The sequence below is a fragment of the Mustela nigripes genome, chromosome 3 (assembly GCF_022355385.1).
Source record: "Mustela nigripes isolate SB6536 chromosome 3, MUSNIG.SB6536, whole genome shotgun sequence".
Classification (NCBI taxonomy): Eukaryota; Metazoa; Chordata; class Mammalia; order Carnivora; family Mustelidae; genus Mustela; species Mustela nigripes.
The window spans coordinates 16,344,358-16,371,915 of NC_081559.1; the positions used below are offsets into that span (position 1 = coordinate 16,344,358).

At 38.8% G+C, this 27,558-nt stretch overlaps 1 protein-coding gene across 3 annotated transcripts in view; it reads left to right on the top strand.

The window, feature by feature from the left end:
• PARD3B (par-3 family cell polarity regulator beta) overlaps positions 1 to 27,558 on the top strand; it is a 1,033,909-nt gene that overhangs the window by 621,401 nt on the left and 384,950 nt on the right. For all 3 annotated transcript variants that reach the window (XM_059393291.1, XM_059393292.1, XM_059393293.1), the window contains 2 exons: positions 699 to 798; positions 7,563 to 7,678. In XM_059393291.1, coding sequence (XP_059249274.1) covers positions 699 to 798; positions 7,563 to 7,678 — 216 coding nt within the window. The remainder of the gene's footprint in view (positions 1 to 698; positions 799 to 7,562; positions 7,679 to 27,558) is intronic.

The window sequence follows — 27,558 nt, forward strand, 5'->3', positions numbered from 1 at the left end:
TAGCACAGTGTCTGCTCTACGAAAGATCTCAACACGCCCGCTTGTTATTTGTCATAGTAAGTGTCAGGATACATGTCTATTTCTTCCAGAGTAGAATAGATTGAAAAAAAATGAACACATCAGGTAGGTGAGAAAACCAGGTCTGACCCTAGATTTTTGCTTCCAAGGCCTCAAACCCCCATCTTTCCACTGTAGTTCAGATGCAAAAAGAGTATTTTTACCCCTCTACCATCTCGAAATGGTGAGTAAATCTAAAGTATCTCATTTTTTAAGTACTTTTTGTCACCAGGGTGATGCCACAATCACCGCATAATCCAGCCTATTCGTGAGAGAGTCTTGTTTACAAAATCGTGAAGGCATGAAAGAGATGGCGTTGTTAATCTTCCGCAGAACACACATCAGGAGCGACTCTCAGCCTTCTGTAGGTGGGAAAAGATATCCAAGATGCAGGATCCTGACTTGCCATGGGTTGCTGACAGGCCACCAGTGTAAAACCTATTAGTGGGCTCAGATTTCCTCATACAGGGCTGCATTGGCTCCCATACAAATCCTGAATCAGTTCTGTAGGAGGACTTATTGATTTCAGGTTGGTTTATGTGTTGGTGAAAATTACATCTGTGAGATGGACTGAAAGCAAGCCGGGCATCAAAAGTTCCGCCTCCCACTGACCACAGCTTCATTGGTTCTTTGTTTTTTAGTGCTGTTGCTTCCCAGTGACGGATGGGCAGATCCTGAGGTCCCACCTTCTCCACCACCACATCCCGTTCTGGAATTGGGCCTTGAAGATTACAGCCACAGGTATTGATAAAATGATAGATCGTAAACGTTCCCCATTACGGTGTTTCTGGGAAAACCCCGCAGCCTGATTTTAACTCTATTTCTTTCCAGAATGGAAATCTCATAGCATCTATAATTCTTTTTCAGTGAAAACTTCTCATAGCTAAAATTAATAGTTGAGAGTGTTCATGTTTTGCTTCCTGGAATTTAAGATTCATCATGTATTATAAAATATTTAAGGAAATGGTTGAACTTTCTTTTATCATGTTGAAAAACCAGAGAACTCAAAAGGTTCTATAGGAAGGAATAAAACAAAACTGAGAGGCTATAAAGCTTAGTTGTTGTTGTTGTTGTTGTTTTGTTTGTAATTGGCAAACCCTAAAGGCATTTTTAAAATGTTCCAAGAAAGTTAATGGAATCTAAAAATTAAAGCAAAACCATATATAATCTAAAATATTGAGAAGAGTACCCAATATTATATCCACTGTGTAATAGAAACCCAAAAAATCAATAATTTTTAGAATCTCACAAGCATGAGAGAGAGAGATTTACTAAGTATACACACCATCTGACTAGTGGCGTTCATAGATTTTGTTCTTCTGATGAGTTTTAAAAATCATTAACTTGTCCCTTTGCTATTTTCTGTATTTATTATGGCTGTTAAAAACTGTGTATTTTATTCCACTCTATGTCCCAGGATAATCCTGTGAAATTTTTCCATTTTTCCTGCAGCAATGCTGGTGTCATTCCTATTATGCTTTTTTATTGCAATCTGCTAAAAATAAAGCGACACAAAAAGAGTATAGCTAACTCTATTAGCTGAAAGCCTACCTATATTTAGCTATCCCTGATTCCTACATTTTCGAAGTCAGCTATCTGACTCAAATACAATTTCACCGACTGGATGGATAATGACACTAATGTTCTAGATCAGTTTTCTAGGGGTTTCTTGAAAGAAAATGTGGACATATTTAATTTTGTCCATTCACTTCCATTGCTGGCCTCAAACCTGAATCAAAAATGACGGTTTGTCAGCCATAACAAAAGGCATTAAAGAAATAATTTCATTCATTCTATTTTACTGTTATCCTGTGTATACATGCAAAAGTGTTGGGATAATGCAAAGATGAATCAGATATAAACCCAACTCTCAAGAAGATGGTAGGCCAAGGGGTAAAAATGACAACTAGCACGCAGGGTACCAAGTGATATTTACCAGGAGGTATATGGAAAATGCTCTGGACATCCAAGATGGAATAGAATGCTTCCAGATAGAGGAGTCAGGGGAAATGTTATGGGAAAAGCGATGTTTCAGCTCAATCACAAATTATGAGTTGGAGGTAGACATAAGAAAAGCCCAGGAAGGAGGGGAACTTCAGCAAGAGGGAAGGGTAGAAGGAACAGCATGGCAGCTGGGAAAGGAAGTCGATTTGGGTAACTTGTATCATGGCTCACTGGCCAGATGCTAGAATGAAAAGATAAGAAATACAGACTTCCTTCATTAGATGGTCAAACCTTGTGGTAGAGTTTCAGCAGAGAGCATGATAAGACCGGGGTTTTAGTCGTGTGCAACAGGCATTAGGGAGATGGAGAAAGGTTAATGTCTGCTGGAAACCAGAGACTCTTTGGACATTTTCTAGGGCAGTAGCAGTGAAAGGTACTAAGGATGTGTGCTGGGGAGGGTGGGGAGAAGCTTTCAGATGAGAAACCTCTTCCGGGGAGAGAGGGCATCAGAGATACTGCAGAGATGGAGTTACCAGGAATTAGCAATGGCCTTTTTGGCTTCTTCAGTGCCTCCACAGATTTTGGGGGGTGGGGGCTGGTGGGAGGTGGGAGAGGGCATGGAAGGAGGTGCCGATGACAGTATCAGTTTGAGTGAGTTCAGTTGTGGCTAGGGAAAGCCATAAACAAGGACAGTCTGGGGACCGGCAGGAAAGGAGAGGGCTGGCAAGAGTGGAGAGAGGAACAGCATGGCCGGAGGGGAAGGCGCAGAGCCAAAGACATTTTTGAGATGGAAGGAGCAAATGTAAAGCTTTGCAAGTCTTCCCCCTTGAGATCTCGTGACCTGCGCCATCCTGCAAGCTGTTGCGTTGCCTAGGTGACCGGCGGCAGCAGCGGGGATGGGTCAGATATGGGGAACTTGGGGTGGAGGAAGAGTTGGAAGGGAGCCAGGAGGGTTGAGCAAGGGAGGCTGGCTGCCTGGCTTTCAAAAAAAAAAAAAAAAAGTAAAAACCCTCTAAAAGGGGAAAGTGGTGCTTTAGGGATGTAGCCAGCCTTGCGAGACAGAAAACAACTAAACAACTCTTGCATGAGAAGTGAGACGCAAATGTGGTCGAACTTCATGCCCCAACCTTGAACCAAAATGACATCGGAATTTACTGAAGTTCCTTGTAGTATTATGTCTCCAATTATTGGACAGAAGTTTAGAATATATGTGTCTAAATGAAAAATAAATATAGAGGAAATATATTTCCTACTGTTATATCTTAGGGAGGGTTTAAGGCAAATGGGAAACAGAATATGTCGAATTCCCTATGTGTTCATATTTTTTCCTCTCCATTCGCTCTGGGCTCACTGGGTCCGTCTCTCCCCTCACCCCCTCCCTTCCTTTCTGCATCTCCTCTCACTCAGAGTAGCCAATTGCCAACGCCTACGCATGGATGGACACCTGAGACTTCAGAGTTTTTTGGGTTTTGTGTTTCTTGTGGTTTTTTTTTTTTGCCCTACCTCTCAAAATCTTCTTCTCCTTCCTTTTTGATTTCTGACAGTTGTCCTTGAACATTCATGGCTGGGTCTTACATGTCTTTCACATTCCTGATTTGTCACCGCATTCAGGACACTGGCATATGTTTCCTGCTACCTTTATTTATTCATTATGCAGCATAATTTGACATTGAGTATCATTTGTGTTTGATAGATTCCCTGGTTGTTCATGCTGAAAACGTGGCCTTTATCTAAAATGTGCCTTTGGCCTGCTGTCATCTTGTAGCTTCCCACAGCCTCCATGGCGGCCCACTCAGCCATGAGCACATGCTAACTTTCTTCAAAATTAAAACATGTCATATTTTATAGTTAACCACTGTGTCACCCTTTCCCTCCAAAAACATCCAGTATGCCGTGTAAAATTACAAATGGTCTTTCTAGTCTCACATGTCTAAGATGTTCTCACACTAATTCAGTACTACACTTCAATATTTAAGTGTATGAGCTCATGTAGCCAATGCACACAGTGTGGGCTCTAACCCTATAATTTCTCATATTATACTTCCCTCTTAAAGATCAGCCTTATCTTGCCTTATCTCTTATTTTGTACCATGGTAAAATGGGCCCTTCTCTTAAAGGTTTCAAAATGTACATATGGTCAAAGCAATGGCAACAGATGTGTAAATCACTATCATCAATTTAATGGGTATATTCAGGTATGTATAGTGTATACACACACACACACACACACACACACACAAACATTTGTTACATTCATTTGTAGAAAGCAGTTTTTAATTCTTTGATCAGCCTTCATTATACGTAAACATTTATACCAAAAAAAATCCACTCTATTTAGAGAGATCCTTACCTGCTGTAATATGGAGGGGAGGGGCATTGCCACCTTGATTTTCTGTTTTCAATGGGGATGAGAATTGTTGTTTCCCAAGAGTCTCAAAAAATTTGAGTTCTTGTCTTTAATTTGTCAATTAATGCCTAGTTTGGTAAAATAAGACAGCGAGGTGGGTTAACCAATGTGTTCCTCAGTTGGGTAGATTCCCATAGTCTCCCTTAAGCAGAGCTCTTTAACTACAGTATGACCAAAGTTTTAATGAGGAATATTCGTGTTGGTCCTAAACCACTTCCCCAGTGGCTTTCAGTGTAACACGGGGCATCTGTTTGGGTTAACTCTTTGCTTTCCTTTTGTTTCATGGTATGTAGCACTGAAGCACAAAGCTAAGCCAAAATGCAAGCAGTGTCAGAGCGGGGAGTGACTCTGCCCCAAAAGGGAATGTTTTGATGACCAGGGAGTCAGCAGCCGCAGCACCTGTGCCACAGGCTGGCTGCCATTTTAGCCAAAGCTTCGGTGGCTCTGAGAAAGGCAATAGAAAGAAACCCCAGTCTCTGGTCTTCACTTTGCCACTGGCCAGCTGTGTGACCTTGGAACAGCAGGCTCCTCTTTGGGCCCCAGTGTCTTATCTACAAGATGAAAAGTTGGATGAGGTGACCTTTAATGCCTTCCGGCTCTTCAATTCTCGGATTCGGTGAAGGCCAGGAGACCCTCTGACACTAAAACCACATCATCGCAAGAGATCAAAGGGTGTGAAACTAAGTGCAAATAAAGGTTGAATAACACATTGAAAGGCAAGTCCTTCCAAAACATCAAGGCTCAGGGGGAAGCTCAAGTGTTCACAGTTGCCTCTCAGAATTGTTCTTTAAAATGGGCCAAAACAATCGGAGCGTTGCTGTTAGGCCAGGCCTGTGGTGCAAGTTTTGCTCACAACTGGTGTACTTTGTCATCCCTCCCGACCACATCTAATATACTTCATATGTGGCACTGGTTTTAGCTATTGAAAATATAAGCCAGATACCTAGGAGGAAGCCCCACCCCCCCCCAAAAAAAGTTTATAATGAGTAGATTTGAACTTCTTGAGAAATTTTCATGAAACCATGTATAATTTCTTCACTGAAGGGTGTCTGAGGACCTCTCTAACCTACAGAAATAAAGGAGAGATTTAACAGCTCCCTTTTATTGAGCTGTCACTGTGTTCTAGGCACTACTATTAGCATATACCGTAACTTCCTTTCTTACAACTTTATACATCCTAACACTGTCTTGTGGGGACGAGTACCACATTGCTCTCTAGCCCAGGCTTCCAATCATTGCCACACATTACCCTTAGCTCCACTCGTGTTGAGCATAGCAGAAGACATAAACCTGTAGGAGACACTGTGTTGTATACCTGAAACTAGTAGAACATTGCGTGTCAGCCTTATCACATTTTCAAATTAATGAATAGTATTTGTTAAAGAGAAAGGAAAAAAATTTGAAAATAAATAGAAGGAAGGAAGGACTCTTAGTCCCAGGTCTACCGAAACCCTGACAAAAAAGAGAAAGAAGAGACTGGAAAAAATTATACAGATGACTTGAAAAGCAAAAATTGATAGTCTATGTATTTACCTGCTTAGTTGTTTCCTAAATGTATCTACTGGCATTTACTCTGTGCCACAATCTATTCCCAACTTTTTTTTTTTTTTTTAAGATTTTATTTATTTATCAGAGAGAGGGAGGGGGAGAGAGCGAGCACAGGCAGACAGAATGGCTGGCAGAGGCAGAGGGAGAAGCAGGCTCCCCACCGAGCAAGGAGCCCAATGTGGGACTCGATCCCAGGATGCTGGGATCATGACCCGAGCCGAAGGCAGCTGCTCAACCAACTGAGCCACCCAGGCGTCCCTATTCCCAACTTTTTAAGTCTTTTTATTTTTACTTTACGAACTCATTTTGTCTCTTAAGAACCCCATGAAGTAAGAAGTGGTGTTAGTCCCATTTCATGCATCAGGAAATGGACACACAGAGAGGTTCAGTAACGTGCGTGGGTCCCACAGCTAGTCAGGGGCAGAGCCAGGATGGAGAACTAAGCAGCGAGGCTCCGCTATCTGGACTCCCAAGCTCTGTCCTCGGCTGCCGGTCCTGGGTACTTCCTTAAGCCCCACCATATTACAGAAACGGAGGTTCATTTACTCAGCAGTGTTATGATTGCTGCATTTTAATTTTAATATCACCGCAAGGCAATATTGAATGAGCGGAATTAATGAGTTTTAAGAAAAGATGAAACTTATTTTGGCATATTTGGTTAAGAATTGGAGATCCCCTGTACATTTTCAAAAGGTTCTCATTCATCGTAGTTCATTTTTTTTATGATTGTTTTAGTGTTGACTGTGTGAAATCCCAACTGTTTGAAAACCTCAACCTGAGTCCTTTCAGATTTACCAGAAATTCCTGTATTTAAAAATTAGAATAAAGTTATGCTGAAATGAGCCCCCATATTAACTTTCTCAATATATGAGAATACGAGGGGAGAAAGCAGCCGTAATTTGACTCACGAAATTTAAAAATATGATTTATTTCTAGACCAAGAAATCAGGCATTGTCTGCAATTCCCTTGTATAATACCCTCCATCCTCAAGTCAAATAAATAAAATATCCGGTGCTTTTCTTGTTCTTTCCTTTTTGTGTTATGAATGAGTGGACTGTTTGCTCGGTATGGACATTAGTTTTAGGAAATGGGCCTAAATAAAGTCGGAGACAAGCCACCACAGCCAGCAGTCTTTCTGCAAGATGGTCTTCTCTAAAGGACCCAAGCTTTCACTTGTTCTTAAAGGAAGGACATGCTTAGCCCTCCAAGATCTCTTAACCCTGCTTGCAGGCTCTGCGAATCTGCTGACCTCCTTTGAAATGCCAGTTCCTTCCAGACCTGGCTTTCCCATTTGAAGTTATATATGGTTACAGCAGGATCCCAATTAGCAGAAACCAGTGAAGAGGAAAACATGATATTAGCCAGAGAATATTTTATTTAAATTGTAGAGTGTGATAAAATACAGAAAAATAGAGTCGCTCCATCTCATAAAAGCCACCCAAGATTCCAGAATTGGTGGAAAAGACATGGTTGGGAGCTGGAGAGGGGAGGAGGAGGGGCTGGGTTCAAGATGGGAATGGCTTCCTTGACCAAAAGAAAAAAAAGATATTTTCTTTTTTTTTTTTAATTCTTAATCGAAGTACAGCATATGGCTTCTTTCCACAGCTCTGGGGTAGATTCGGTGGCGTATTTTCCAGATCAGCACATCCATTTCAGATCTGTGACACCAGCCAGGCAGCCCGAGTCAATGAATCTGAAAGCCTCAAAGAGCATGGACCTTGGTAAGTGAGGGCGAGGGACGCCCAGGTGGGGGGAGCGCCAGCCTCCGCCGTCAGTCTTCCTGAATGTCCTCCCTTTGTTTCCTCAGCTCCAACCTTGGGGGGGGGGGCGTCTGCCGGGGCCTGGAGGAGGGGACATTGGTCATCTCATCTTCCAGTCTCCATTCACACATTTAACTGTAATTACCCCTTTTTAAAAGCGAGGTCAATGACATTTTTATAAGGTGGTCCATCTAGGTCAGAAAAATAGGGTCATTCCTTCGGGGTGATTGGGATGCCATCAGCATCGGTAACTCACCGGCCATCGGGTTTGCACACTCACTTCTGCCAGTGACTTTGCGGTTCTCGTGTACATCCCTGCTGCAGGACCTGGGAAGATAACATGGTTAAATGAGTCCTCTTCCACGGGGTTTCCCATCTCTATGTTCAGTGCATGGAGATGGCAACAGTGGGGAAGACCTCTCTCTTTAAATGCCCATCTCCAGATCCTGTTAACACTGGAGGGGAGAGGGGTCCTGGACGTTGCCAGATGGAGGGTGTCGAGGTACCCTGGGTCCATGCCTGAACGACCTCATTGAGGTCCTGAGCTTTGTGGGGAATTTCTGGGTGACTGTTGGCTGCTAGAGCACAGTGAGTGTTCCTGGAAACAGTGTCCTCCAGGTCCTAGGATGTGGGACTCCAGAAGACATCTCAGATGCCCAAGCACATCTCTGTGTTCTCAGGGGCTGTTGGAGAAAGAGGACTATGAGAGGGCTGCCAGTGCAAAATAAAACCTCAGCAACTATCCATTGCTGGTGGGTGCTCACAAGCCGTGCTTTGCAAATGTTTTCTCTTGAGACGTGTTGCATATTTCATTAGTTAGCAACAAGAATATAGAATAATCAAAACCACGTGCTCCACGAAACAATCTGATAAGTAGTACTTATCTCTTACTCATTTACGGGAGTTCAGAAAAATGTTCAATCATGATGAAACAAGAGAAATTGATTCTGCTTTCTATAAATTAACTAGAGCACTCGGATACATTTGCTCCACTCACCTATAGCGAGAGGGGGATGGAAAGCCTGAACACAGGTCAGAAAAGGGGATTTTTCTCCAGCTTGAACCTTTACAAACCAAAGGAATCATGTGGATGTTGACCTAGGTTATTACTAATAATTTGAGGAGAAACTGATTAATAAAGTACTTAATAAACGTCTTTTGTTCCATCTTCCCAATTACTCTACAAAGAAAATGAATACATAAAAATCTCCTTTAATTTGGGGAAAATTTATATTACTATTTTCCTAGTTTAATTAAAACAAAAAAGTGACCAGCAGTACGATTCCAAAAAAATTTCCCAAAGGGCTGGGGAGGGGGGAAGGCACCCATTTTAAGAAAGAAAAACTATTATCAAATCTGTAAAAATAAAACCTAAGCTGTATCCAGAAACAGTATTTCCATTTATATTTTTTGTTGCTGAAAACTTTGTTTTTAAGAAGTTTTCATTTTTTTATATTGAAATACCCCTTCCAAAATATGTGTAGCTGGCAGTCACTCATTGCGTTCTATTGGACTTCTACCATAAGCAACAATAGTAACGTTTGTTCAGTTTACCTCAGTTTACCTCACTGGGTAGATGTCGCAAGCTGTTTTCTTTAGGACACAGGTGCCAGAGCTGTGGCTTAAATGTACCAGACAGCAGAAGTGGTAAAATACAATAAACATTTTATACACCACCAAGTTTCAGTCTCTTCCAGGAAATGCCAACATAAAGCTAACAGGCTGGCAGAGGACAACATTCTAGAGCCGTTCAGAACCCTGTCCCCAAAACAATGGAGGGAGCTCAATAAACATGTTGATTTTCTTGGTGCAGAAGCTCAGATGATACCAGATGGTAAACATTTGGAAGTGTCTTTCCTGTTTGATTAGGTGAAACAATTATTGCTAAGTTGTTTTATTTTCTATAAATAGTGGTGGGCCAACCTAAGGAATGATTATATTTACTAAAAAGGGTAGTGACTAGGCTTATAAGGATAGCAAGGTCAGGATCCAATCTTCAAAAAGTAAAAAAAAATCAATCATCCATCCATCCATCCATCCATTGATAGGTATTTCGGCCGAATATCAAAGTAATGTTTTTGACTACTTGGGGGCCTGGATAAATAGCAGTTTCCTATGGTTCAAAATTTAAAAAGGTAAAATATTTTGTTTATCTAGCCCTTTATGTTGGATAGTTCTCCTTTCCAAAGTCTGCAGGAGTCTTCGAAGGCTAAGTGCCCCCATTAGTACCTTTGTTTTTGTTTCAATTTTGTTGCGAGTCTAGGCTAGCATTTCCACTTGCATATTATGTTCAAATTATTTTATAGGTGAGTGAGTTCCATTTGCTTGATTGCACTTAAGTTTCAAAGGATAGACAGCTCTTGTGAGAAAAAAAAGTGTTCTCATCCCAGGATACAAACATGATTTAAAAGGGATGCCCGGGTGGCTCAGTCGGTTAAGTGCCTGCGTCCTGGATCAAGTCCCACATGGGGCTCCCTGTTCCACAGGGAGTCTGCTTCTCCCTCTCTTTCTGCCCTTCCCCGCTGCTCATGCTCTTTCTCTGTCTCTCTCAAATTAATGCATAAAATCTTAAAAAGAAAGAAAGAAAGGAAAAGAATGAAAACATTACAAACATTTAAAAATTGTTTGCCATGAAAGTGTAGTGGTCTATTTGCTGCACCCTCTGTGTACACGTATCTCTATCGTGTGTTGTGTTTTATAACAGTGGCACAGTTTTATGTGAATAAATCTGGATTTACAATTTACTTTTCCCCTTTTGACTGAATTTGGGACTGAGAGTTTAGGGTATTCTTTGGTTTGGGCGTTGTTTTGCTTTGTGTTTTTCCCCCAGGGAATCCATTTGTATCTCACATCTTATGATTGGCTAATGTATATCCTTTCCCAAAAATGTTTCCACTTCTTAATTCTAAGTGTTGTTATGGGGTCACCTGGGTAGCTCAGTCAGTTAAGCATCCACCTTTTGGTTTTGGCTAGGTCATGATCTCATGGATTGTGAGATCTAGGCGGTCTAGGTCAGGCTCCCCACTAGGGAGTCTGCTTGAAGATTCTCTTCCTCTGCCCCTCCCCGGACAAGTGAGTGCAGGCACGCGTGCGCACATCGTGTGCACCCTCTCGCTCAAGTAATCTTTTTTTAAAAAGAATGTTATGTGGGGCGCCTGGGTGGCTCAGTGGGTTAAAGCCTCTGCCTTCAGCTCAGGTCATGATCCCAGAGTCCTGGGATCAAGCCCCACATTGGGCTCTCTGCTCAGCAGGGAGCCTGCTTCTCTCTCTCTCTCTGCCTGCCTCTCTGCCTACTTGTGATCTCTGTCTGTCAAATAAATAAATAAAATCTTTAAAAAAAAATTTATGTACACTGCAAAGAATTTCTTGCAATCCATTATTTGTCATCTTAGTTTGATTATGATATCCTTTACTATGAAGAAGATTTTAGTCTCATAGTAAAAAAATTTTTATCTTTTCCTTCATGACTTCTGGGTTCTATACTTATCACATTATTTTCTTCTAGTACCTTTGAAGGCTTTTTTTCTTCTAATATTTACCAATCTGTAATATATTTATCCATGGTGTGTGAGGTGGAAAAATGTTTATGCATGACAATAAATGTCACGACTTTTACATTTATTGACATTTACATTTTTTCCCCATTAAAGCAGAATGCATTAACATTGAATATTAAGTTTCCTTAGATACACGGGTCACTTTCTAGACATAGTCTATTGACACATTTGTCTCTTCCATGCCAGTGTCACCTTGTTTATATTAATGTGCTATTACACTATATTTTGATAACTTACAGGAACAATTTTGTCTGATTTTTCTTCTTTTGTAAAATCACTTTGGGTCTTACTCTTCCACATGAACTTCAGATCAGCTCATCAGAATGAATTTAAAGATTAAACAAGAATGTTTCCATGGGGTGTATGCATTAACTATAACTTCACTGATGGTTCTTAATAGAAGAAATGTTTTTTTTAAGCTACATAAATGTCCTTGTATTCCTAGCTTCTTTTTTTTTTTTTAAAGCTTAGAGTCATCCCTGACTCCTGTCTTTCTTTCTTTTTTTTTAAATAAAGATTTTATTTATTTATTTGACAGAAATCGCAAGTAGGCAGAGAGGCAGGCAGTGAGAGAGGAAGGGAAGCAGGCTCCCGCTGAGCAGAGAGCCCTGTGCAGGGCTCGATCCCAGGACCCTAGGATCATAACCTGAGCCGAAGCCAGAAGCTTAACCTACTGAGCCACCCAGGCACCCCATATTCCTGGCTTCTTAAAAGAGTTTATTTACTCAGTTTAATCAGATGTTGAATTTTATCAAGTGAGTTTTAAGGATCTATACAGAATGACCATGTGTATTTTGTTTGTTAATAATATAATGAGTTATGGTAATAGATTTCCACAACAGTTAATCTTTGTTCTTCCTGGATGACTATAAATTTTTGTCCGACTCAAAAAAGTTAGAAATGTACAGTGCATTATCTATGTGCTCTAAATGTAGGTATAAAATTTTGATTACAGTTTTACTCAATCTCATGAATTGCTATGTATCCATTATAGATTTTCTTTCTTTTTTTTTTTTTTTTTTTGAGGCTGTTCTGCCTCAATATTTTGTGAATACTTTTGCTGGAATGCATGTGGCCACCTTTAAGACAGATCAGAAATGATTAAAATGATGAATAAAAGGAAATTTATTTTTAAATAATTGGATGTAACTATGCTTATTCAAAGGGGTTAGGGTGTCATTTTCTGGGTTTTCCAGAAAATCAATCTTTTCTTACTAATTGTAGACTTTCCTCTATTTATTTAAATTACCAGAATTACTATGTTCAGTCTGGATCCCTTTAATTTGCTCATAATTGAGCTTGTGTGGGTGTTGAGTTGGAAGCTCTCAGGAGCTGAATAACACAGCTGCCTCTTTGGCCTTTGGCATAGGGTTTTCCCCCAAAGAGCTGCCCTTTTGGCAGTATGCCAGATAGTTACATTCAAAGACTTTTTGATGAGACATAAACATCTTTAATTTCCAAGCCTGGTGTTTTATGACCTCATTAATACTACTTAAGAATTAATCTGAATTATTCAAGGGACAGTGCTTCAGTGTTTTGGCCCATCCCCTGACCCGATCTATAGGCCCATTGAAAGTTCAGCTTAAAATACTGTTTTCCACACAGTTTTTTTGTTTTTTGTTTTTTGAGTTTTTACTGTTGTTCCAGATTGGCCTTCTCCCATTTCATAAGGGTGTTCTGTAACGCAGAGAGGACTGAGGACGGGGCAGATGGAAGCTGCTGGCCAGCTGTCCTGCCTCTGTTCAATGAGAGGAAATGAGCTTCAAGTGATGCATGAGACATTCAGACAAAGTTTAGGAAGTTCTCTGACAATGAAGATTGTTAACATTCCATGTCCCATAGTCTCTTAAAACAGTACATGTGTCTTGGATGACTCTAAAATCTCTAATTCTATAATTGTGGTTTTTCTGTTAGTTGCTTGTTCTAATTTTTTTTTAAGATAGAACATGTTTGTAGATGCCTGCAGTTGAAGGAAATTATAAATAAACTGATTTCTTACAGATAAATAAATATTTGGGTCATGTTTTGAATATAACCCTTTCATACATGTCAGACATTCCTCTCAGAGAAGTTAGGTATCTCTAGTATTAGATCAAAAATGGACCTGCAAAAAGTTAACTAACTGCTCCACTATTCTAATACATTTTTCTTAAAATTATTTTGTGGGCATGCATCTGCAAGTGTCCACGGGGACTTAGAACAGTCTCTGTTCCCCCCTCCCTCGCAAGGCTAGCTGCCTGGCCCGCATCCGTAGGTGCCCAGAGGTGGGGTGGTGCATCAAGACTCCCCAAAGCCTCATCACCCCAAATCCTTGGGCCTTTATGATGTGATACCCACTCCCACACAAAAACAATTTTTGTGGGGTACTTCTTATGCATTCTTTGCAATAGGATAAAAATCCTGAACACTAAATACATAGAATGTCTATAAAACTGTCTAGATAATTTTGATGCTAGTTTATCAGTTAATATTTATTACATGTGCCACATAATATGTTAATATATATCTTAATATAAATCTGTATGTCTATCCACGGATCATCTTCCTTGTCCATCAATAAGTCACACCTCTGACATGAGAGCTGAATGGAGTCCTGTTGTGTAAGATAAAACTGACTCCTTCGGGGGGGAAAAACTGGTTGGGAAAGAAGAATTAATGGTAACACTAACAGAAAGTGTTTATTAACTATCTCTAGAAGACAAGGAAGAGTACAAGGACATAGGTGAATGCCCTATGCTTTAGGAAGTCAAAATTAAGGAATCGCAGATAATGTTTCTCATCCATTAAACAAATGTTTTTGGAGTATTGTGTATGTTGGACATACACAATAAGGATGAAATCTTGACGCTTGCAATGAAGTGGATGGAACTAGAGGGTATTATGCTGAGTGAAATAAGTCAATCAGAGAAAGACAAATACCATATGATTTCACTCATGTGGAATTTAAGAAACAAAACAGATGAACATAGCAGAAGGGAAGGAAAAATAAAATAAGCCAAAAAACGGAGAGGGAGACAAATTATAAGAGACTGTTAATCAGAGGAAACAAACTGGAGGTTGCTGGGGGAGAGCTGGGTTGGGGGATGGGGTAACTGGATGATGGACATTGGGGAGGGTACATGAGGTGATGAGCACGGGAAATGACATGCAACTGATGAATCACTATACCTCTGAAACTAATAATACACTATATGTTAAATGGAATTTAAATTAAAAATTAAAAAAATAAAATAAAACCAACACACACCATTGAGGCTTCAGCAGAAAATGAGGGAAAATGGTGTTTGCTAAATGTACCTAGATTGAAAGTCTAACAGGGAAAGAAAACCCAGGAGTTCAAGAAAGATTCCCAAAAGGAAATTTTGACATCATGAGGATAACTTATCTCCAAGAGGAACAAAGGAGAGGGGCCTCTGAAAAGTCCAGTGTGGCTGCTTCAAGATCTTACTGATAACCTTGGCTCTGGAGACGAGAGGAAGAGAAAAGCAAATGGTTAAAAAGAAAAAAGAAAACGAGAGAGAGGAGCAGTCATCTACAAGGATAAATGCAGGAAGAGCTGAACAGCTGCTTGAGGAGCGAAAACCTGTAAGAGTTAGGCAGCCAGGCTATTTTTAGAGCACGTAAAAGAAAGTGTGTGAGGGGCCCATTGTTTAGAGCACCTAACAGCTGTCAGGTGGAACACGGAGCCACCCGGTTCCTGTGTTAATTTTATCACAAGAGAGTGATGTTCAGATGGGAAAAGCATGGCTGCTGGCGAATGGAAGGAGGCCGTTTCTATTCCTGCACCCCAAAAGGATCGTGCTTCTAGAACAACTGTCCCTGATCATGAGAAATTAGGAAGAGTAGGCCTCACACTGGAGAACAGGAAGCAAATTACCAATTTTCCCCCCAAGATGATGAATTCCAGAAACAACTGGTGAAATTACGGATCTCAACACCCATCCACAAGGAATTTCTATGTTTGTGAAATGAAAAGAAAAAAGCAAAAAAAAAAAAAAAGCAACCTCCACGTGAGGGATCTCGGAGACAACTGAAGTCTCCTTTTTATTTCATTTCTAGACTTAATTCAGGGCAATGTTATAGTTTACTTTGATCTTTCCAACAGTATGTCAATTTTTGATTGAAACTTACAGGCCAAATTATACAGGAAAGTGGGGGAAAGCATTAGAATGCCCTTTCCCAAAATGTGCTAACTTCATTGTCATCCTAAAAGGAGTGAAATAACATATGGGACTTTGTACTTAGAGTTTCTCCTTACGTCCTAAGCAGAATTTGATGAAGAGTGGAGGTGTGTGGCTTGGGTGAAGGTACCGAAGGCATACCTGCCAAAGTTTCAGTGGCTGCTACCTCAGAGAATTGGGTGCTGTGTTAGACTGGCAGAATTAGCATTCAGGTGATTTCTCCAGAACTGAAAAAGATGGAATTTAACAAAGAATGACTCCCCCATCTACCGGGCATTTGTTGGCCGTTCACATTTGTTGGCCATGTCACCCCAGGACATGTGCTGGGTGAAGAAGACCAATGTTCCTCTCCTGCGGTGTTTTCATTCACATTGGGTAAGTAGAGATAGAGTTTTACCCAAGTACAAAAACCATAAACTTTCAGATAGAGCTGAAGTCAAATCCAGATAGAGATGAAGACTGGGGAGAGTTGAGGCTATTTTACATAGGGTGGGAAGCAATGGTGATGTCCTGAAGTCAGAGTCAAAGAAGTCAATTGTCCAAGTATAGGATTTAGGAGACCTTCTATAATAATGGTGAGTGGGGATGCCCTGCCTTTTTTTTTTTTTTTTTTTTTTTCAGATTTAAAGATATATTTATTTATTTATCAGAGAGAGAGAGAGAGAACACAAGAGGCAGAGAGGCAGGCAGAGGCCAAGGGAGAAACAGGCTCCCTGCTGAACAAGGAGCCTGATGCGGGCCCCGATCCTAGGACCCTGGGATCATGACTTGAGCTGAAGGCAGCCACTTAACTGACTGAGCCACCCAGGTGTCCTGAGGATGCTCTGCTTTTTAGCGGCTTGCCCGAAATGGCCAACCCCAAAGATAGTTCTGTGTCAGCGTGGAAGGAAAATGAGTTTCATTGGACTGTGGGCTCATCATGACATATCTATAGCACTGTATTTAATTCTGCGTACAATATTTTAATAGAGACAAAAAAAACAGGGTAGAATGCATCTAGATGACAGGCCTGGAAATCCTGTCTGATAAAAAAAAGTTGAAAGAAAAATATTTTGCCTGGAAGAGAGAGATATAGTTCAGGAAGCCTCAGAGAGCCCTCCCCAAATATTTTCATGGCGACTACTGAAACACTCAAATCCAGGGGCGTGTGGGTGGCTCAGTCGGTTAAGCATCTGCCTTTGGCTCAGGTCATGATCTCAGGGTGCTGGGATCGTTCCCCAAGTCAGGCTCCCCGCTGAGCAGGGAGTCTGCTGGTCTATCTCCCTCTCTGCCTTCCCCCACTCTTGCGCACACACTCTCTCTCTTTTTCTCTCTCAAATAAGTAAAATCTTTTTTGAATCTGCTCCCCAAGTACATCAGGTGATGATAGCCACACCAGAAGATACACCACATTTACAAGCTTTGAAATCTATGAAGATGATGATGGAAACCGAATCCTGGTTTGTGTATTGTTTAGTATGCAAGGAAAAAGTAGAAATATAAGCTCAAAATTCACCAGAATTTCAGGAAAAGAACCATAGTTTATTTTTCAGTGCTGGATAAAGGATATAAGCTCTTTTCATTTTTCCTTAGTGCATCTTAATATGCTTATGTAGCTAACTGCACAGGTTTATAAGCAAAGTGGGTGGCTAGATGAACACAAGTTGAGTGAATCTGCAGAATTTATCAAGACTCAGGCTGAATTCTAAGTGATGTAGCTGGTGAGAGAAGAACAAATCAGGAAAACTTCGAATAACTGACTTTATGTTCAGTTGACAGCACTGCCATGCAAAGCCGGCCTCTTTCAAAACATCAAGAAAACCAACATTTGGGTCAACTAAAACTTAACCTATAATTAAATTTGAGATAATTGCCACATTTAAGAATGAAAATGTATCGAAGACTAGTATTAATATCAACTGAATCACACAGACATAGATCACTTCTCTCTCTCTGTAGTATAACTAAATCATGATCTTAGATACAGCAGAATAAGGCAGATTCCACGTAAAATTAATTAGAATAACTATTTGGGTTGGAAGCAAAGGCATAAAAATTCTCTATGTGAAAACCATGCTTCTCTTCTTCTAAGTCTGTGTACGTGCCTTCTTCCTGCTTTATTTCTTTATAGTCCCTACAAAAATGTATTTTTAAACAGTATACTCAAGAATCATTTGACTTTGTGTTCTTTATTATGGTTAATGGGAAAACAATGCCTTTTGTGTAGCAGGTGCTCTTGTATACTATGAGAACACCTTGTTTTATCGCGCTTTGCCTACACTGCATTTATTACAAACTGAAGGTTTTTGGCTACCCTGAGTTGAGCATGTCTGTCAGCACCATTTTACCAACAGCATTTGCTCCCTTCATGTCTCTGTGTCACATTTTGGTCATTCTTGCAATATTTTAAGCTTCTTTTTTTGGGTTTTTTTTTAATGTTTGTTATTTTTTTTTATGTTTTTATGTTTGTTATATCTGTGCCCAGTGATTACAATTTGCTGAAAGCTCAAATGATGAGTAGCGTTTTATGGCAATGAAGTATTTTTTAATTAAGGGATGTTCGTTGTTTTTTTTAGACATGATGCTATCACACATTTAATCGACTCTACTGTAAATATGACTTTTGGGGCACTGGGAAACAAAAACATTCTTTTAACTTGCTTTATCGCAATACTCGCTTTATTAGGGTGGTCTGGAACTGAGCAGCAGTCTCTCTGAGGTAGGCCTGTTCTTGATGTGTTTTAGACTTGTCTGAAAGTTGTGTGTGGCACATTCCAGGCCCCCACTCTCACACACTCTCCAACGAGCAAGTGCTCACCAGTGCCTTGAACACAGGTGCTGAACAAATTGTTGAACGAATGACTAAGAGCCCAACTCTCTCGTAGGCCCCCAGCCAGAAAAAAAGAATTTTCAAAGCAAGGAGTGTCTTTCTTCATGTAAAGATACTTAACCTGCTACTTACTAATGGTATCAGTCACAGAGAGGGTAATGTTAGTGGTAGCTTTACAAGTGAGACTATACATCTCCTAACGGGCTTTTCTTGTCGTTAGTGATTGACTTGACCTGTTGATGTAGGTAAATTCTCCTCAGGTAACCATTGTGAAAATCTGGGGGAAAGGTGGCCGGACTATGGATTTCGTGTGTAGATCCTAATTCACTCACTGGGTCACAAATGGTCTCAACTGTTGCAGTGTGGCTTTACACCCACTCTCATCTTAAACAGGGGCATTGCTTGGTGGAATAAGAAGATAATTGAAAAAAACTCAGTGTCTGGAAGAGGAACCCAAAGCTCTATTTTCTCACAAGAGATATCAAGAAAACTGCAAAGTTTAGACATGCTTGTAATTGAAACTTAACTAATGATATTACACCAATAACCCATGCAGCTCTTAAAAAAAAATTTAAAATAATCCATGCAGATCTTTATTAAATTAGCCTCTGTCCTATTTAGAGCATTAGTTGTGCTTTGATGAGAAATCTTGATCAATGGAGAAACTGTCTTGTCCTTGAGAAGTGAAATTTTCCAGGCCCCTCTTAAAACTCGCACTATTCCATAAAGTGCTTTCTTCTTTATATTTTACACCTCATGTGAGCCTCCGCATCTCAGACACGTGCAAGCGTTTTGAACAAAGCCAAATATGAACTTTTTTCTCACTTGCCTTTGTTTTCTAAACCATTGTTCATATTTAAATGAAATTCTGCATTCCTTTTTAAAAACTTTTGTACTAATATAAGAACATCTTCATAAAAATATGAAGTGAACAATACTATTCATGGAATGGAACAAAACACTTAAATTTTCCTTACAAATATGAACCAAATCCATTTTAGTTGTTTTAAAGTGAGAGTTTCATTAGTTGAAAATACTGTATAAAATATACAATTAAGTATAATGTAACAACATATTACATGAAATATATAACTATATGTTAGATGAGATTTGGCAGTTTCTTAATTATCTCTTGTGAATGGTATTCAGAATGATAAATATGTGTTATTGGCAACACTTTCTGTAGAGATTAAAACTACAGTAGGCAGGTATAATATCTCATTTTTAGGTACAGTTGCAGTTCTTAAAAAGCAAAACATTTTGACTCTTGTGTATTTTTATTCTTATATATACATATTCATATTTTTGTATTCCAAGCTTTCCCAAAAGTCATGGTACTGAACATGTGCTTTTAAATTTGTGGCTTTTTAGAACAGTCTAGTTTGAATAATCTTTTCCTTTTAAATATTTTATTTATTTATTTATCTGCGAGAGAGAGAGTGCATGAGCAGTGGAGAGAGAGAGAAGCAGGCTTCTTGCTGAGCGAGGAGTCGGATGCAGGACTGGTCCCAGGATCCTGGGATCAAGACTGAGCCGAAGGCAGAATCTTAACTGACTGAGCAACCCAGGTGTCCCTCTCTTGAATATTATTCTCTATGTCTTTGCTTCTACAATAGTTTTTAATTGTAAATTTTTTTTCAATAAATGCAGTTGATGCATCTTCCTAATATATTATTTAGTCATAAACACCATTTCTAATTCTTTGCTCTTAGAAATAGCAATGAATTGAGCCTGAAAGTACATAAACTTTTGTAAACAATCATGATTATTTTCTCATTATAAATTTCTATAAGTATAATTTCTCGCCCAAATATTATATAAAGATTTGAGACTTTTGATGTCTATGACCACTTGCCCTCCAGAAAAACAATTTTGTTCTTATCAGCAGCATATGAAAGAATCTGGGAGCCATTTTTTAAAATACTTTCACCAATTTTATAGGCTTAAAAGGGGCATTTTAATTTTACATTTGAAATTACTTCTGTGGCTAAACATTTTTCACATACTTTTTGACTGTGTATTTTCTATTGTGAACCATCTGAGCATTTCCTCTGTGAGGCCAAAAATTTCTAAATTAAATATCACTTTTTGAAAGTAAAATGTTATTCTACATTAAAGGTCAAATCTCAGCTCTTGCTCATAGGGGAAAATAGATATTTTGCTTTTAATTTCCTAAAGCTAAATATGTTACCCACTCCAAAGTACATATTAATTAATACATCTGTGAATTTCATTAAATGGTTAGAAAAATGTCTAGCTAAACATGAATCAGAGGCAAAGCCAGAACTCAGACTTACTTATAAAAACTGCTTAATCCAGGATAAGTCAATCTTTTAATATATATATATATAATATACAGATATTATATATCTTTTTATATATGTTTATATTTATATGTTATTACTTATTTATGCATATAAGTGTAAATATTTTAGACATATATTTTTTACCTCTTCATTGGAACACTACAGCTATTATATACAGTAGTTCTGGCTGATTTAGAATTTAATAGTATAAAGCCTAGCATCACCTGAAAAATCTACTCTATTTTTTGTAAGACTAAAAAGTTGTTAAACACTTGGAAAAATAAATTCAGTCTCGTAAAATTCATCCATCAATCTTTTCCTTCCTTCCTTCCTTCATTAAATATTTAATAAGTGCTTTCTTTGTGCCAGGTAATGTTCTAAATAATGGAAACATATCAGTGATGACAGTAATATGTTATTTCTATAGGTTATGTCTAGTGGAAATAGTCTTACAAACAAGGTTTGAAAATCAGGAATGTATATGGTAATAATAAAACAAGTGAATAAAGATACAGGAAAGGAAATAAAATACCTAGAAATAAACTTCACTAAGACATGAAAGACCTATACTGTGAAATCTGTAAGACATGGCTGAAAGAAAGATGACACAAATGGAAAGATATACCATGCTCATGGATTAGAAAAATTAGTATTGTTAAAATGCCTATACTACCCAAAGCAATCCACAGATTCAGTGTATTCAGTGTAATCCTTATCAAAATTCCAACTGCATTTTTCACAGAACTAGAGCAAATAATCCTTAAGTTTGTATGGAAGTTCCCAAGGAGCCCAAGCCGTCTTGAGGAAAAAAGAACAAAACTGGCAATATCACAATCCCAGGTTTCAAAATGATACTACAAAGCTGTAGTTATCAAAACAGTATGGCTCTGGCACAAAAAGACACATAGATCAATGAAATAGGATGGAGAGCCCAGAAATAAGTGCGAGCTTCCATAGACAATTAATTTAAGACAAAGGAGGAGAGAAGACACAACGGGAAATGATAGTCTCTTCAATAAGTGGTGCTGGGAAAACTGGACCACTTACACCATATACAAAAATAAACTCAAAATTGATCAATGACCTAAATGTGAGACCTGAAACTATAAAACTCCGAAGTGAAAACATAGACACTGATCTCTTGGGCATCAGCCTTAGTGACATATTTATGGTTGTGTCTCCTCAGGCAAGGAAAACAAAAGAAAAAATAAACTATTGGGACTGCACCAAAGTAAAAAAGCTTTGCACAGCAAAGTAAATCATCAATAAAACAGAAAGGCAAACTCCTAAAAGGAGAAGATATTTGTAAATGGCATAGCTAATAAGAGGCTAATCTCTAAAATGCATAAAGAATTTATACAACTCAATATCCCCCCCTCAAACAAACAAACAAACAAAAAACAATTAAAGAATGGACAGAGGAACTGAATAGTAATTTTCCCAAAGACGACTCAAAGGTGGCCAACAGATACATGAAAGGATGCTCAACGTCACTCATCATCAGGGAAATGCAAATCAAAACCACAATGAGATATCACCTCACACCTGTCAATGGCCACTGTCAAAAAGACAAGAAATAACAAGTGTTGGCAAGGGTGTAGAGAAAAAGGACCCCTCATCCTGTGTTAGCAGATTATAAATCGGTGCTACCACTGTGGGAAAGAGTATGGAAATCCAACAAAATTAAAAAGAGAGCTACAGTATGATCTGGTAACTTCACTACTGGATATTTGCTGGAAGAAAAAGGAAATACAAATTTAAAACATATATAAGTATCTTTATGTTTATTGCAACATTATAATAGCCAAGATATAGAAGCACTCTGAGTGCCTACTAATAGATGAATAAAGATGTGATATATATATAGATATAGATGGAATATTACTCAGCCACAAAAAAAAAAACGAGGGGTGCCTGGGTGGCTCAGAGGGTTAAGCCTCTGCCTTTGGCTCAGGTCATGATCTCAGGGTCCTGGGAGCCTGCTTCCCCCTCTCTCTTTGCCTGTCTTTCTGCCTACTTATGATCTCTCTCTGCCAAATAAATAAATAAAATCTTTAAAAAAAAAAGAGAGACATTGCCATTTGCAACAACATGGATGGACCTAGAGGATATTATGCTAAGTGAAATAAATCAGACAAAGAAAGACAAATGCCATGATTTTACTTATATGTAGAATGTAAAAAAACGAACAAAACAACCAAACTCATAAATATAGAAAATGAACTTGCAGTTGCCAGAGGGAAGAAGGATGGAAATATTTGTAAAATAGGTGAAGGGGATTAAGAGGTACAAATATCAGATATTTTAAAAAAAATAAAAAGACACTGGCCAAGGCTCTTCAGTATAATAAGCATACATTTTTACAAATTGTGGAGAGAAGAAACATTTTTACAAATTGTGGAGAGAAGAAACATGACGAGAGAGGCTAATATTCCAATACCCACTTGGTTTCCAGTGTTCACAAGAAAAGGTTACTAGGAATTCTGTTGAGTGAAAGTATTAAAATTCGAGTGAAAATTAAAACATTAAATTGGAAATTGACGAATCAAGAGTGATGGTATCAGGTGAGCTTAGAATAGCTAACGGATCTACCCTCTGCTGATCCAGAAACTAACTGGCATAATCCCCAACCCCTTCAGGATTGTCTTTTTTGTTGTTGTTCCTTTTATACATTTCCATGTTTGTTTGTGTGTTAACATAGAATGTACTGTTTGTTTCAGGGGCACAGGTCTGTGATTCATCAGTCTTACACAATTCACAGCTTTCGGCATTACACATACCCTTTCCAATGTCCATCACCAGCCACAGCTCCCTCCCCTACCCACCAGCAAACCTTAGTTTCCTGAGATTAAGAGTCCCTTATGGTTTGTCTCCCTCTCTGGTTTCCTCCCGTTTAGTTTTTAGAAGTGTGAGAGCATATAAATGTTGCAGCTGAAATTCCTTAAAAGTAAAACAAGGGGATACCAAGTAGTTGGAAAAATGTAGCCCATTTTTTTTTTAATTTGAGGAAAAAAATGATTGTAGCATCCAAACTGAGTACAAACTAAGTTACATCAGATTGTAGCATCCAAACTGAGTACAAACTAAGTTACATCAGAGACATCCTATTTCCAGACTTACTCAATCAGTAGATGCTGGTAAATAATCTCAGTGCTTTCTCTGTACTCAGGAAGGTAAGCAGAAAATCACAGGTGGACACGTCCTCTAGCTATAGGCTAGTCACGAGGCCTTATCAAAGAACGAAGAATGCCTTTGTTAATATAAAAGTAGATGAGCATGAAATATAATCGATAATAGATGGGATGTCTTAGCGGTGACTCGAAAGATACAGGAAAGAATGGTCGAGTAAGTTTGGAAAATGTTGGGTTAAACAGGCTTCTAAAATACAGGAGTGCTCACAATCTTTAACATGTTTTATCTATATTGTTGGGTTTTAAGAGTCTCTGTGGGTCTTCAAGATATAATATATGCAGCATTTCCCAATCTTATTTGACAACAGAAAGCCTGAGTACAGACCGTCTCTTAGGACGAGCGCTCTGGGGAGTGTCCTTGGCAAAGAGAAGTTGTGTCCGCGAGGTGTAAAGGTGATGTGCAGCAGCCAGGGGAGGAGGAGGGAAGGGCCACCAGCCAGCTGGGACATGTGGAGTGATGTCGGGAAGCGGGATGCAGTGTGAGGGAGGACCTCCAGGACAGAGAAGTGTCCACAGCCACTAAATAGGTGGGGGTTGGCTGCAGAGCAACGTGAAAGAACAGGTTGTGCCAGAACGAGACAGGAGTGGACCCCTGATGGCAGAATGTGCCTGCCTGCATGCAGTATGCAGTAGACGGAAAGCACATGCATCATAAAATAACCTCAGATACAGTCCTGAACGGTCAGTAGCTAGCCTGACTTTGCTTTACCCGTGGCAAAGAACTTACACATCTCAGCCCCAGAATCCAAGGCGGTGATGACGGTTGTTAATGTAGAAAAAGAGGGAAAGCTTAGCAGGAACTCTAAAAGCAGAAACTACTATTTTTTTTGAGCACTAACGGTATACTGGGCGTGAGTTTTCGTGCAGCCATTCTATTGCCATTTTATAGATGATGAACGTGGGATTTAAAGAAACTGGCTTGTGTGAGGTGTCACAGCTACGTAGTGATGGAGTCAGGATTTGAACTCAGGTGCATTTAACGTTAATGCTTTTCTGTTTTCAAGGGAGGTTTATTAATTTCCCGGTCTTCGCTCTAAAAATAGAAGACTCACCTCCTCTCCTACTTCAGTTCTGTCTTTCATCCAGGACCTGCTCCAGTCTTGCCTGTTCCAGGGGCTGTCATTTTTTTTCAAGCTCTTTCTCTGAATTCCTAAAGCAGTTACCACAGGGGTCACTATTTTTAGCACAGAATTGCACACACTTTTGGGTACCTGCTGAGAGAGAATTTTTTCCCAGTGTAATCAGATGGCAAGAGGGAGAATTTGTTCCCAGGCTAATCAAGGCCCTCCAAGGCCTTGCCTTTTACTTCTTTAGCACCCGGCTCCCTTCTTAGGACGCACAAGTGCTGAACAAATGCAAGATGGTTGGGACGGACAGACAGTGCTAGAGCAATCAGGCTGTAATCTCAGAAACCCATTGATCTCCGTGATTAATTTGGCTGATCTTACTAAGTAGGCGCGGCCCCCTTTTTTTTACATCAAAAGTTTGAATAGTTGAATTAAAGTACAAACAAATAATTAAAGGATAAATGAATGAATGTGCAAATAAATGGTTTGGGTAGCAACATAGAAGAGGTGTAAGGCTATTTCCAGAGAGTGCCCAATGTAACACTCTACCCTCACAGTTACTCGTCCAAACGAGTTTTGTTCATTTGAAAGTGATTGCAGAAGGTTCGGAGAAATGAACAGGTTTAAGGGAAGAGTCAAAGTCAGGAACTATAGAAGGGCAAAGGGCTTTAAATTCATTCCATAAAAAAGTGTGAAAGCAGTTGTTTAAAACTTGAAGAAAAGGGCTATGTGCTTTATTTCCTAATTGGAGGAATCTATGAATAAATTAGGCAATCACTTGACATAATTGATTTAGATCATGTGAATTCACTTGTGCTGCCTGAGAGGGTTAATTAGATCGATTGTTTGCGGCCCTTTTTTGTCTTCTGCCACTTAGTTCTCTTCCCTTTGTATTCCTCTTTATCTTTCTTCTGTTGTTTTTTAAAATTCCATCTCAAGAAGTATATATATTTTATGTATATTTAACTTTAATGTATAAAAAGTTTTTCCTTTTGTTTATAGAATGAGAAAAGTTGGAGATAAATATTTTTGCAACAAGTCTGTATGCTTAGTTATTAATCCCACTTTCATTTTCCATAAATCTTTGTGCAGAGGACTCGTGTAGTTTGAGCATAAACCTAGGGCCATGGGAATTATATTCAAAACATGCTCGAACTGCTTGCTTTTACCTGCAGCAACATGAAATTGAATTACTTTACTACAGAGCTATTGGATTGCATGTGAGTTGTGACAAATATTGTATAAGCTGAATATTCAGAGATTTTGCTCACCTTGGGTCACACAGTCTTAGTTGTCATGGCAAATATCCTTAAGTGATAAGAAAAAACCCTAAATCAAAGAATACGACTCAAAATAAATTGAAGATATTCTACATAGTTTAAATGCTTGGTACAGACTCACCCATTACAGCTTCATAATTTATGTACATTTTTATCCACAAAGCAATTTTTGTATTTAGGTTTAATCAAAGAATGTATTAATACAAGTGCAATCTACTCTAGCTTAGTATGCTAAGACAAACGAGGGCCTTTAAAAAGCCCTATGTTAAAAAAAAAATAAAATAAATAAAATAAAATAAATTTTAAAAAAAGCCCTATGTTCATGTAACCTGATTTGTATAATGTCCAACAGTGATAGATGTGTAAGTTAACTCCTAAATGGGCTAAATTAACTAACCCTTTAAATATATAATCTGTATTCCTTTATAAAAAGTACTTTCAGTGCTTATCCATGCCCAGACCATATTTTAGAAATGTTGTTATATAGAAAATGAGGTCACAAGGTCATCAAGGACAAGAATTTCGAAAGACAGCTCAGTCTAATCATCTACCCCACTGGAAGAACTGATGAGATGCTTCCTTATTAATGGATTGGAAATATCTATAAAAGAAGGTGATAATTTTGACCAGGTATTCAATATATCATTACCATGTACTTTTCTAAGCATGTTTTAGAAGCATATTTTATCTTGAAGATAAAATGCTGGTATGGAAGAGAAGTACTTGAAGAAGCCTATTTGAGTGACAAGTGAAAATATTTTTTCTTAGGTCGGAGAAGACATTAGCTATGGATAACATAGGTAACACCGAGAGACGATCCTACAAGTTCACTTTGGATTACACCGTTCCCTTTTAAATTCACATCCTGAAATGTTAATTAATTTAGAACCTCCACGTTCTTAAAATAGGATTAAGAGACACACTTTAATAATCACTCCCTATTATCCACATATTCTTTGTTGTTCACGAGAATAAAGGAATAATTATAAAATACTTGACAAAGAATATCTTTCAAATATGAAGAGTTCTTCTTAGTAGTTATTAGAAAATATTTCAGTACAAAATTGGAAAAATGTATGCTCAGTTCACCAAAGAAAGAAATTCAGTTGGCTAGGGTAAAAGCAATAGACTCAACAATAGCAATAGACACAAGTCAGTAAAACAATTGAGACAATGTATTGGCACACACTGGCAGAGGTTGAAACATACATGTCTCAGAATCACAGTATGTGTTTGTTGGCTTTTTAAATTGATGTTCCTTTACTGCAAGGCAGTGGAGTAATTGTATAAGGCACCACCATAAGGAATCTTAGCACTATTTTTATCTTTTATCAATAATTCTATTTTGAAGAATTATCCTACAAAAAAAAAATCAAAGATTTAATCAAGATTTAAGTTTAAGGATTTTTCACTATGGTGAACTTAATTTCTGAGCAGTTAGAGGGTTTTG